This window comes from Micropterus dolomieu, linkage group LG23, assembly GCF_021292245.1.
Source record: "Micropterus dolomieu isolate WLL.071019.BEF.003 ecotype Adirondacks linkage group LG23, ASM2129224v1, whole genome shotgun sequence".
Lineage (NCBI taxonomy): Eukaryota > Metazoa > Chordata > Actinopteri > Centrarchiformes > Centrarchidae > Micropterus > Micropterus dolomieu.
In genome coordinates this window covers 33,060,785-33,071,641 of record NC_060172.1, presented here as the reverse complement: position 1 = coordinate 33,071,641, position 10,857 = coordinate 33,060,785, and the positions used below count along the sequence as shown (strand labels likewise).

The window sequence follows — 10,857 nt, the reverse complement described above, 5'->3', positions numbered from 1 at the left end:
ACAAAGCCCTAAAACGGAGAAGTTTGAAAATGCTGCCGACGCGGTTTTTTGTTTTAAAAGTCTAGGTAGCGTTTTAGTGCAGACGGGCAAAAACGGAGGACTTTAGAAACGATGATGCAGACGCTCACATTTGGCTCTCTGATTGGGTCTCATAAGTCATGCAAAGTAGAAGCACAATGCTACTGACAGAGTTTTTGACAGGCATTTGGACTGTGCATGTCGCCATATTTACTTGACGATGACTCCCAGTCTCTTTTCCACTGCTACAGCTGCTTTTAGTGTTCCATTCAGTAAGAGTCCAAGCTCGTTATTGGTCCAAAAAAAAATCTGGTGTGATTGTTCGCCTGCATTACTTTATTCTTTAGCCAAATCTTCTGTAACTAGGGAATAGAGCATCTGCTTCATGTTTACACCGGCACGCACATGCCCAGTGTACGTGAACAGCCGCTGGATGTGCGTTTTCACTTGTTTTATTATAGACGGAGATCAAGTCTGATACGCAGCTGAAACGCTGCTGTGGGTGCAGATCGTTAACTGTGGATGGGGCCTTGGTCCCACTTCTGTGTCACGGTGTTCAAAATTATTTCACATTTTGGTGTGAACGCCAGATCACTGACTGTGGCTCCAGAGTTGTCCTTGATGTAATGTTTAAACAGTGACCATTCCAGATAATGGAAGGTAACAAGTCATGGACGGAACAGACGTGACTAACAAAACACACAGCTCAATAATACACTGTACTATACCTTCTTGAAAGCCTCTCTAAAAAGAATTTAGTAAAGGCTTAGATCAGCAAATGTATTTTATTGTACATTTACAAAACAACAAGAGTACAAAAAAGTCAGTCACAGACATTTTTTTCTTTGTTTTGGAAGGAGTATATGCAAATTTTATCTCACAACTGCACCAAACAGTCCCTCAGACAAACGGGGGGATGGGTGGAGGGGGGGGGAAGAGAGGAGTGAGAGGGGATACAATCAAACTTTTATAAAGCCTGTCTGTCTGCTGGCACACTGGAACATGTTGCTGCAGAGAAACCTAAAGGAGACATAGAAAAGTATGACATTCTTAGCGGACTACATGGGTGCAGGGATCCCTCTGGGGAAGCGTCCTTCCGGGAGCGAGAACCCGCTCGTTTTGGCTTTTCAGACAGCGACCTCTCAACCAGCAAACACACTTTGTGCTTCATATTTTCTGTTGTTTTGCCATCACAACAAGAGAGTGCAACAGTAGTTAATGCTTCTCCAAAAAGTATACACTTTGACGAAAAAAAGTTGGCACATTCAAGAAGACATGAGCTTTTTTTTTTTTTATAATAACAGACTTTTTTTAACATTGTTTTTTTTTTTATCCTCATAAATACAATATACGTCTCTTTCCCTGTATCTAGAGCCCACGAAAGAACAGTACAGACACAGGTATTTACAAATCAACGGAGAGGAGTGAACTCATAAATAATCATATTAATACCAAAAGCATGATGCAAAGTCTGTTGTTGCTTTCTGTCACAGCAATGACGCACAGTCTGGTATCAAAACGTTTCCTCTTGTCCAGCTCATTGTGTCCACAGTGGAAATATGGTGGATGATGGAGGCATCGAAGGTACACTGATGTCCTGTCGCTGGTGTCCTTATCTCATTTCCTGGGAAGAGAGAAACTAATTAACTAACTGATTTTAATATATTAACACAGATATTAGCTCATGTACTACTAGTTTTTGCACCACCCTGCTCCATGTACAGACCTGGCAACTGAATGCCTTGCTGAAGTGAACATGGATAGCATTTGCTGAAGGACAGGAAGCATTATTTAAATTACTTATTATTTATTTAATCTCTTTTTAGATTTTCACAGCCCCTTTCTGGGATTTAAATCACAGCCTGTCTGATCCTAAGCCTACTTCCCCACCAGTCTGTCCGCCAGCTTAAGAGTTTATTATATTTAGACAAAAGGAAAGAGACAGTTAACCAATACGCTGGGAGCAGACTGGAAAAGAAGACTCTTTCTGGCCATGGTTTGGTATCACAACTGAAATATTTTGTCACAACTGTTAGTTTTGTCAGGGAGGGGTCAATACTGCTCTTTAGTGAGCAGAGAGTACCTCAGTCTGTCTCCTCTCAATCTGAGCTACATTTCCCCAATAATGATCGATCCTGTAAATGTTTACATGTGTTTCCCAAAGCAGCACTTAAGAGCAAGTGCACTCCTCTTAACACCGGCTTTCCATGTGTTCCAGAGGATGCTGAAATACTTGAAAGCCATGTGGAAGAATCACAAATTGTGAACGATGTCAACCGCACAAAGAACTGTTTTATACTTCAGAATCGTTCAATATGAAAACATAGTTTAATGTGCAGTGAACAGTATAGAGTTTTCAGCTGACTGCCTTATATAATCATGTTCCTGGGTGACAGTAAGTTTAAGAAAGTAAACTCCTGAGTGATGCTGCTACACACTGACTTTGCTGTAGCACGTATTAAACTTAAAATATAACAGTGATGGTTTGCAAGGTTCATGAATATGCATGTCATCTAGGGTGAATGTCATTTGGTTATCATTTCTGTTTTAGTCCTACTATATAAACAATCTCACCGTAGCTAAAAAGTTAAGATCTTTACTTCCATCTTTACTTTAAAAACACATCTGATGTTTATGAGTCTCTGCAATAAGCCAATAAAAGCAGAAAGAAAGAAAGCGCAGAGAGTGTGGGAAATAACCCTTCCTAGACTGACCGCCTGGGTCAAAGGGCAAAGATAGCAGTCAGCGACACCACGGGAAGAAGGGGTAACCTAATCCAGGCTTCCTGTGGAAACACCGCAAACTTTACTGCGAAGAAGGTCGCGCTTTCATGTCCCCAGCAAGGCGTGAAAAGGCCAGTACGGGTCAGTTAGGGGGGTGAGGTGTTCCTTACAGCTCCACAGGGGGCTGACCTGAGAGGCACGAGATACAAGGGAGCTCTGTGTGTGTATGTGTGGACAGCGAGTGAAAAGAGCAATTGTGCGCGTGTGTGTCCCTTTTACAATGTGTTTCTTTGCTACATTCCCATGTCAGCTGTGTGTTGGGGTCAGCGTGGACTGACCTGTTACAGGGCCATCCTTTCTCTTTCTCCATACACAGGCAACGCCTCAGGTTACAGCATTAAACTTAACAACTCCAGCACTAAAACAAAGCACCAAAGCTGCTACACGCTTTTGTTGGCCGACTTCATTCAATGCCATTTCCTCTCAAAGTCACTTCTAACGGTTTGTTTATAACCTGTAACTTAACCATGTCAATTCAAATTTGCTGATGGCTAAAATGAAAGCAGCGGTGAAATGTAACTGAGTACATTTACTCAAGTACTGCAAAGATTTGAGTACTTTTTTTGTTTATTTGGCAGTTCTTTTACTTTTCAAATAAGTACTAATTACACATTAATGAGACACATTTGTAAGTGATTTTTTTTCAGTGTGGTATTACTACTCTTAGGTTAAGTAAAAGACCTAAATCAAATGAATAAATCAAATGAATAAATCAAATTAAAAAGGAAGATGAAGAATTATTATTTGGATCTACTACTATGGATACAAACAAAATGGAAAATGAACAGGACAATTGGACACATAATATTATGACTATTGAGAAATAGCAACTTTGGAAAATCGTAAAAGGAAAATGTAAAAGCTGAAATGGAAATGCCCAAATTAACATTTAAAATGGCAGTGGCAATTTGTCATTTTAATATCCAATTTCCTTTTCCAGTTGCCGTTATTTTATCATTTAATGATTGCCCGATTATCCTTAGGAGAGTCAAATAATGATATAATTACAAATTTCTCATTCACCCTTTAAATTTTTATTCCGGTTAAAGTGGATAATCCAACAAATTTGGACAAAAGTGTCTGTCCATCATAGTGAGACCATGCTTTAGTTTTTTCTGCACTTGACCATACAAGGTGCTGTTTACAGGTTTGCTTTGGTAAATGGTAAATTGACTGCACTTATAAAGAATACTTATATATTCTACCATAAGGGCTCAACAATTTGCGTCTCAGTCACCCATTCGCCGCTGATGTTGACCGAGCTGCCACACAAGATACCGGCCTACCCATCAGAAGCAACCTGGGCTTCAGTTTAACGAGTGAACAGAAGGAGCCAGGGATCAAAACACCAACCCTGCTATTAGTGGACAACCGGCTCTGCCTCCTGAGCCTCAGTCGTGTAAAGTGATTCTGACTTCACACAACTCCCCGTGCTTTCTATCAGCTACTACTCTATGTACCTACTGTAATGCCGAGGGACATGTCAAACACTGTTTGTAAGTGTTGCCTCACTCGCACGAAGTCCCTGCAGAGCTTTCCATTCGGCTGGCACTGCTTGTTCTGCCATAAAAGACACCAGCTCGTCGCGAGGGAGCCTGCAGGGGGTGCATTTAAAGGAGCGCTCCCACAGCGAAGTGTGGCCTCAGAAGTGCACTCCAGAGAAAGCAGTGGGCGTGCACGCTTAACATTGTTTCTTACTATAAAACCTAGCCTGAGTAGGCAGTAATGGTAGATCTGTATGTGTGAGTCTGAGAGCATGTTGGTGTGTGTGTGTGTGTGTGTGTGTGTGTGTGTGTGTGTGCGTGTGGGCAACAAGGGAATGTAGAAGCTATTTTCATACGCCTGCATGTATAAGATTATGTGTGTTTTATGGAGCGCAAGTAATGATATGTAGATAAAACTAAACCACATGCTCTCCATGGCAGGAATAATCTCTGTTCCCATGCTCATAAATATCTTAAAGCATCAATTATTAAAACCATTTGAGGTGAAAAGAGAACATTTCTCTTGCATAAAGCTGCACTGAAATTATAAAATCATTTGTGTTGCTGTATCCTACCTCGTGTTTTCTGGCTGAGTTGAGCCCTCGGGAGCCCGTGGAGCCTCTGGATGAGGAGCTTCCTGTGGTTGAGCAGTTACTAGACATCTGACTCCTGGAAAGGTAACCGGCCTTACTGCTATACGGCATTATCTCCTCATCTGAGGAGGCAAGGATGAAGGAAACAAGATGGGTCTTTAGTCTGTGGTTTAAAATGCAGCACAGTGTCTTAGTGGGAAAATGAAGGTTCATTTAGACAGCTGCATTTAATTTATGGCCACCAACATACAGCTGCATGTTATAAATCATTCATAAGTAAAGATCTAGCAACCAGTCACGGACACAAGTGTTTGTGTTCCAGCCAGTCCCAGTTTACTCTACTGGGTAACACTGGGGTAGAAAACACTGCAGTGCAGTAGCAAGGATATGTGTCCACATTTTACTCTACCTAAGAGAAATATACAAGTAGAACCCTTAAACCAAATTATGCAATTCTGCAAAACTTTTTGCTCACTGTCAGTGTGTCGTAGTCCTGAGCCTTTCCGTTGGTGGCTGCTGCTGCTGTACTCGCTCCTCTCCAGGGAGGATAGAGCGCCATTCAGTGCATTGCTGGCCTCCATGCACCCCTGGGGGCCTTGTAACCTGTTCTCCTCTGGGGGCGGCTCCGGAGGTGGGGGCAGGTCTAAACAGAAAGAAGTGGAGGGAACAGCATGCATGGAGAATGCCTCTTTAGAATATAAGGAACATCATTCTAGCAGCCTTTTTTCAAGCACATTTTACTGCCAGGTTTCTCTTACATGGCAGCTTTAAACTGCTTTCAAAAAAGAGAATTTGTTCATGTTGTCTGTTTTCCAGTGTATAATTAAGAGAACCTGAGTTACAGCTTTTTCTTTTAGAAAACATGGGAAATCTTCTGACTTTCTGCTTGTTAATATGAGGGTTCTGATTGTGTGATTCAGCCACGTGCTGTTTGAAGGTTACTACAATGCAGTGCAACTTTAGATTATAATATCCAATCTGTTTGTGAGATGGTTCTCTAAACATGAACGCATGTATATGTACATAATCAGGAACATTGGCCTCACATCTTGCCTGTGTATCAGAGTTGTAAATAGTCAATCACAGATAGTGCTGCAGAATATCTGTGTGCCTGTGCTGGATTATTATGGGGTGTATGTATTCACTCACTGACAAAGTGCAATAGAATAGAAACAGAAAATAACTGTGAACATGGTTTTGGCTTTGCAGCAAAGCTGCATATTCAGCTACTGAGAAGAACATTTGGTGTCCTAGTTCTAATAGGGAACAGTCCCTTGTATGCTCAGTAACACACTGACTTTGAGAAAATGCCAGTGGTCAGTAATGAGAAACAGAAATGTAGAAGTTATCGTCCCATATCCCTCAAGTGAACTTAAATAAATCCAAGTGAAACCACTCACCTCCTTGTATATCTCTCCTGTATGCTGAACTCTTAGACACCTTTTTTTTCACTCGGGATTTTTGGTTGGGAGGAGTGCATGTTTCCGCTGGAGATGAGCGACTTTGCACTGTATGGGGGAAGGAAAAAACATACACATCAGAAAGTGTTTTTTTCCCCTCCATACTGAACCGACATTTGATGGATCCGATGCATATGGATTATTTAAATTACAAACAGCACATCAACACAGTTCTAGGGTGAATGCATACATGAATGTTAAGCTTTCATGATCTTGTTTGCTAATGTGCCTGTGTGTGTGTGTGTGTGTATGTGTGTGTGTGTGTGTGTGTGTGTGTATGTGTGTGTGTGTGTGTGTGTGTGTGTGTGTGTGTGTGTGTGTGTGTGTGTGTGTGTGTGTGTGTGTGTGTGTGTGTGTGTGTGCGTGTGTGTGTGTGTGTGTGTGTGTGCGTGTGTGTGTTACGTGCAGGCTTGCATGTGTCAGCACACGGCATTGCCAGTTACTTTACCGGGTGTAGTCGCGCTGACGGTGTCTTCATTCAGAGCTGGCCCCTGGCTGTGGAGGCAGCGGTGGGCAGGACTTTGGCACTGCAGCGTGCCAACCTCTGATGAGCCGTGATGCTGTTGGCCAGAGAGGTTGGGGTTGGACTGGGTGAGTGGCGGGCTCGGCGCCTGAAGAGCTGGCACTGGACTGCAGGGTAACCTTCTGCTATGGGAAGTAAGGGCAACATGTCACTGCAGAGAACAAATCAGTGGGATCGGAAGCTAAATCTTTAGTTCAGTATAAATTGGGTGCATGTTTTTTTTAGTCGCTGTCTTCTCCTGTTATGATTTTAGCTCCTTCATTGTTATTTAAATGGGTAATTTAACATCTTACATGACCTTCTGTAACCTAAGCAGTAAACAGTGGACAGTACAATCTGTGGGGAAAAACATGAGGATTAAAATAATCTTAGAATAACCTTCCTTCCACAAAACAGAGAGGAGGTTTGCATTCAGTTAATCAGAAGAATTCAAGCTCATCAGTAGATTCAAAGACGAACACAACAATGAGGTACCAGCCAACGGCGAGCCCGTTCACATACCGTGACAGCTGCTGGCCATCCAGCTGGTTGAGGCGAGGGAGGTCATGGGGGGCTCGGGGCTCCTCGTGAGGCGATGGGGTGAGCGTGGCAGTCGACTGGTGACTGTAGGAGGTGGCTGGAGAGGAGGCGTTGTTCCTCTGCAGGGGAGCGGTCCCATCCTCGCAGCCTTCCATCAGGTAGGTCCTCTCTGGGAGGGGAGGACACCACTCCTCATCCGAGCTACGCAGCAAAAAGAAGAGTGTTACAGCTAGATGATGCAGTGTAAGTGATGTAGCTGGATATTATCTGTATGTGTGTTCTTAAAATATATTTGTTGCGGGGCAGCCTGACGTCTCAGTGGCGCCTTCAGTTCCAGCTCGCTATGCAGCTTAAAGATTAATGCTGTTCTTTCAGGCTCGACTCAACTAAGAGGGCCTTGCCGTTGGCAAAGCAGCAGGAGGCTAAGCTTCCATTTGGGTGGAATTGCTGCTATGAGCATGATACTGAATGATAGTTTGCTCTGAGGTTTGCAGAGAGCGACTGGTGAGGAGGTACACAGCTAATTGTGTTTTAAGGGTTAGGAAAACAGCTAAATCACTAAAGCAACTGATCACGGCCCAGGTAATTGAGTTGTTAAAGCAAGAGGCATGAGAGCCACGTTGGGTTCAATACTTAATGTGCCTGTTAGAGGTGACAGTAAGTCTAAATGATGATGTAGCAGTGTAAAACTCATTTATAGAGATGTGTGTGTGTGTGTGTACCCTATGTCCATGTCCTCGTGCTCTGGGGGCTGGTCGTCCTGCTCACGCTGTTCCAGCTCTCCAACGGGGGGAGGCGGGGGCAACGCTTCCATCCAGGTCAGAGACGGGGTCTTGACAGCCTTACCCATCGCCTTCTGCTTGGGCTTACCTATAAAACAGACGGAGAGAGAAACACAATGATTCACTTGAAGAAGCTGCTTGATCACATTGAGCTGCTCACCAGCAGAGGTGCCTGTGGCTAAAAGACATGCATATAAGTGTGAGAGTACTGCTGTGACCCATCCACCATTGTGTCCCTGAGCAAGAGACTTAACCCCTCGTTGCTCCAGAGGCGTGTGACCTCTGACATGTATAGCAATTGTAAGTCACTTTGGATAAAAGCGTCAGCTAAATGAATAAATGTAAATGTAAGTATGAGAGTCGGGCAAAATGGGCCAACAAAAATTAGATTTTTATTTAACCCTTCAAGAAAGTTGTTTTTCCTGTGTGCAGCACTAAAGCAAAGGCAAGTACATTTATCTACAGAACACAATTAAAAACTGTGAACAGGTGACAAACGTAACCGGATCAATGCATAAGTTAATTATAGAAAATGAAGGAAAATATAGCCTGCGACTGAATGATTATTTTAATTGCCCATTAATCTCATTATTTACTTGAATAATCAATTATTTGGTCTATAAAATGGTGGAAAATGCACCATTTCCCAAAGCCCGGGGTGACATCTTCAAATTGCTTGTTCACCCAACCAACAATCTGAACTTCTAAAATATTCAGTTTAATATCACAGACAACAAAGTAAAGCAGGAAGTCCTCTCAGCTGAGAAGCTGGAAGCAGATAATTATTGTTATTTTTGCTTGGAAAATGACTTGAATGTCAAAACAGGGGCAGATAAAGTTTTTGTCACTCAACTAATCAATTTCTTGACTATTAATTTCTGCTCTAATTAATATAATTGTGGATAAATGTGAAATAACTATAGAAAACCACTGAATAATGACTATAGATTAGGGGAAATCAGGTAGTCTTAATAACATCTCAAAGGCTAAAAGCTTAAGAAAAAGTAGGTCTTTGATATTATTTTCTTAGTCTAGGGTAAATGGGATGAGGAACAGCGATTGGTCAGTAGAGCTGTTGGGTCTGGAGACTGGAGATGTTGGATAAAGCATTGCTTTCAAAAACATTCACTGCATACAGAGAACTAGAACATGTTGAGCTGGTTCTGCTGGTAAGCTGCACAACAACATGGTCTGTCTGTACTGAACACAGACTGAAAAGGTCACGTCCTCACCGTTGCAGCGGTCCGGCTGAGCGTACTGAGCTCCGGAGGTCCCCGGCTGGTTGATCCAGTGGACCTCGTCCTGTTGCTCGCCGCTGTGGGCCGGCACCTGCGTCTGGTTGGTGAAGGGCATGATGGAGGTGGAGGCATAGGGGGTGGTGGAGTTGTGCTGGGCGTAGGTGAAGCTGTGCAGGTCCTCGCTGGTGGCATCGATGGTGCTGTAAATGGGACCTTCGGTGGAGCCGCCCATGCTGTATTTCTCCGTCTGATTCAGGTAGTTGGAGATACCAGCTTCTACACAGGGATGGAGTTAAGAGTTAGCAGTTTTCATGCGTTATTAGAAGTCTATTAGCTCAGTTTTGTCATAGTGAATGCCAGTACTTATCAGCACGCTCAATGGAGCTTCAACTTAATAAGAAAATCTACTACAACAGCCAGAACACAAGCACAACGACTGTATCTACCGAGCTCTTCTGTTTAAGCAGCTTCCTACCATTGTAGTATCTCTCAGCTGTGTCGTGATTGGCGGTGCAGCAGTTGACGGCCTCTTTACCACTGTGGACCAGGTTGGTGGTGGGCCAAGAGTCTGCCAGCCATGGGTAGTTGCCCATGTTGCCTCCCAGCACGCCTGGCCTACAGAGACATTCTGGCATTAATTTAAGGCATGGAGGGACACAGTACAACAGCAACGACTGTCCAGATGGAAAAAAGAAAAACAACAAAAGGAAGGCATCATGGGTACTTTAGGAGACATATAAGAGAGGACAGAATACAGATACATAACAGAATCTACATGTAGGATATTACTGAATTACCTTCCATTGAGTCCTGATCCCTCTCCATGAGGGAAACCAACTGCAGAAGACAGAAAGAGAGTGATTAGGAGGACGCCTACGTGATAGCCACTACACTGTGGCTATTTTTAATGGTAATTCTTCTTGCTGTATTAAATAAATCATACTTGCTCCTAAAGGTGTAAATCTGAAATACCCTGGGTTACAATCTAAATGCCACTTTAGGTTATTTCCATGCAGACACAGAGAGCCTCAGGTCAGTGACCGTATATCATTTCACAGCTTAATAATTCTCCCTGACCTGCTGGTGTGTAGGCGAAGGAGGCAGTGTAGTGGCTCAGCTCCTTCCTCTTCTTGCGCCGGCAGTAGATCCAGACGCTGAAGCCCATGAGGATGACCCAGCAGGCTCCGCCGATGCCTGCGATGAACGCCGGCTGCTTGACCACATCAGTGATCTGCTCGGCCAGACTCACGCTGCTCTCGTCGCCGCCGTCGCTGGAGCCACCGCCGCTTCCGCCGCCTGGCATGGAGGGCTGGTCAGCTGGCAGCTCTGGGGGAAGACAATGGGAGGGAGAAGAGAGATAGAGAAAATAACATTACAAGGAAGAACTGAGGGAAAACTACTGGACAATTTTCTCTGTTGATCTGTTGTTTTATCCATCCAATGGATTTCATAGATTT

At 43.5% G+C, this 10,857-nt stretch overlaps 1 protein-coding gene across 2 annotated transcripts in view; it reads right to left on the bottom strand.

Moving 5' to 3' along the window:
• Positions 1–784: 784 nt before the first annotated feature.
• Positions 785–10,857, bottom strand: part of robo3 (roundabout, axon guidance receptor, homolog 3 (Drosophila)) — an 85,966-nt gene continuing 75,893 nt past the window's right edge. Inside the window, exons 18-28 of one of the 2 annotated variants that reach the window (XM_046039018.1) lie at positions 10,478–10,726; positions 10,198–10,237; positions 9,876–10,015; positions 9,395–9,676; positions 8,103–8,250; positions 7,363–7,581; positions 6,787–6,986; positions 6,279–6,386; positions 5,354–5,521; positions 4,861–5,000; positions 785–1,642 (exon numbers count right to left, since the gene is read on the bottom strand). In XM_046039018.1, coding sequence (XP_045894974.1) covers positions 1,631–1,642; positions 4,861–5,000; positions 5,354–5,521; positions 6,279–6,386; positions 6,787–6,986; positions 7,363–7,581; positions 8,103–8,250; positions 9,395–9,676; positions 9,876–10,015; positions 10,198–10,237; positions 10,478–10,726 — 1,706 coding nt within the window. In that variant the 3' untranslated portion in view covers positions 785–1,630. The remainder of the gene's footprint in view (positions 1,643–4,860; positions 5,001–5,353; positions 5,522–6,278; positions 6,387–6,786; positions 6,987–7,362; positions 7,582–8,102; positions 8,251–9,394; positions 9,677–9,875; positions 10,016–10,197; positions 10,238–10,477; positions 10,727–10,857) is intronic. The other variant, XM_046039019.1, reaches the window with a different exon arrangement.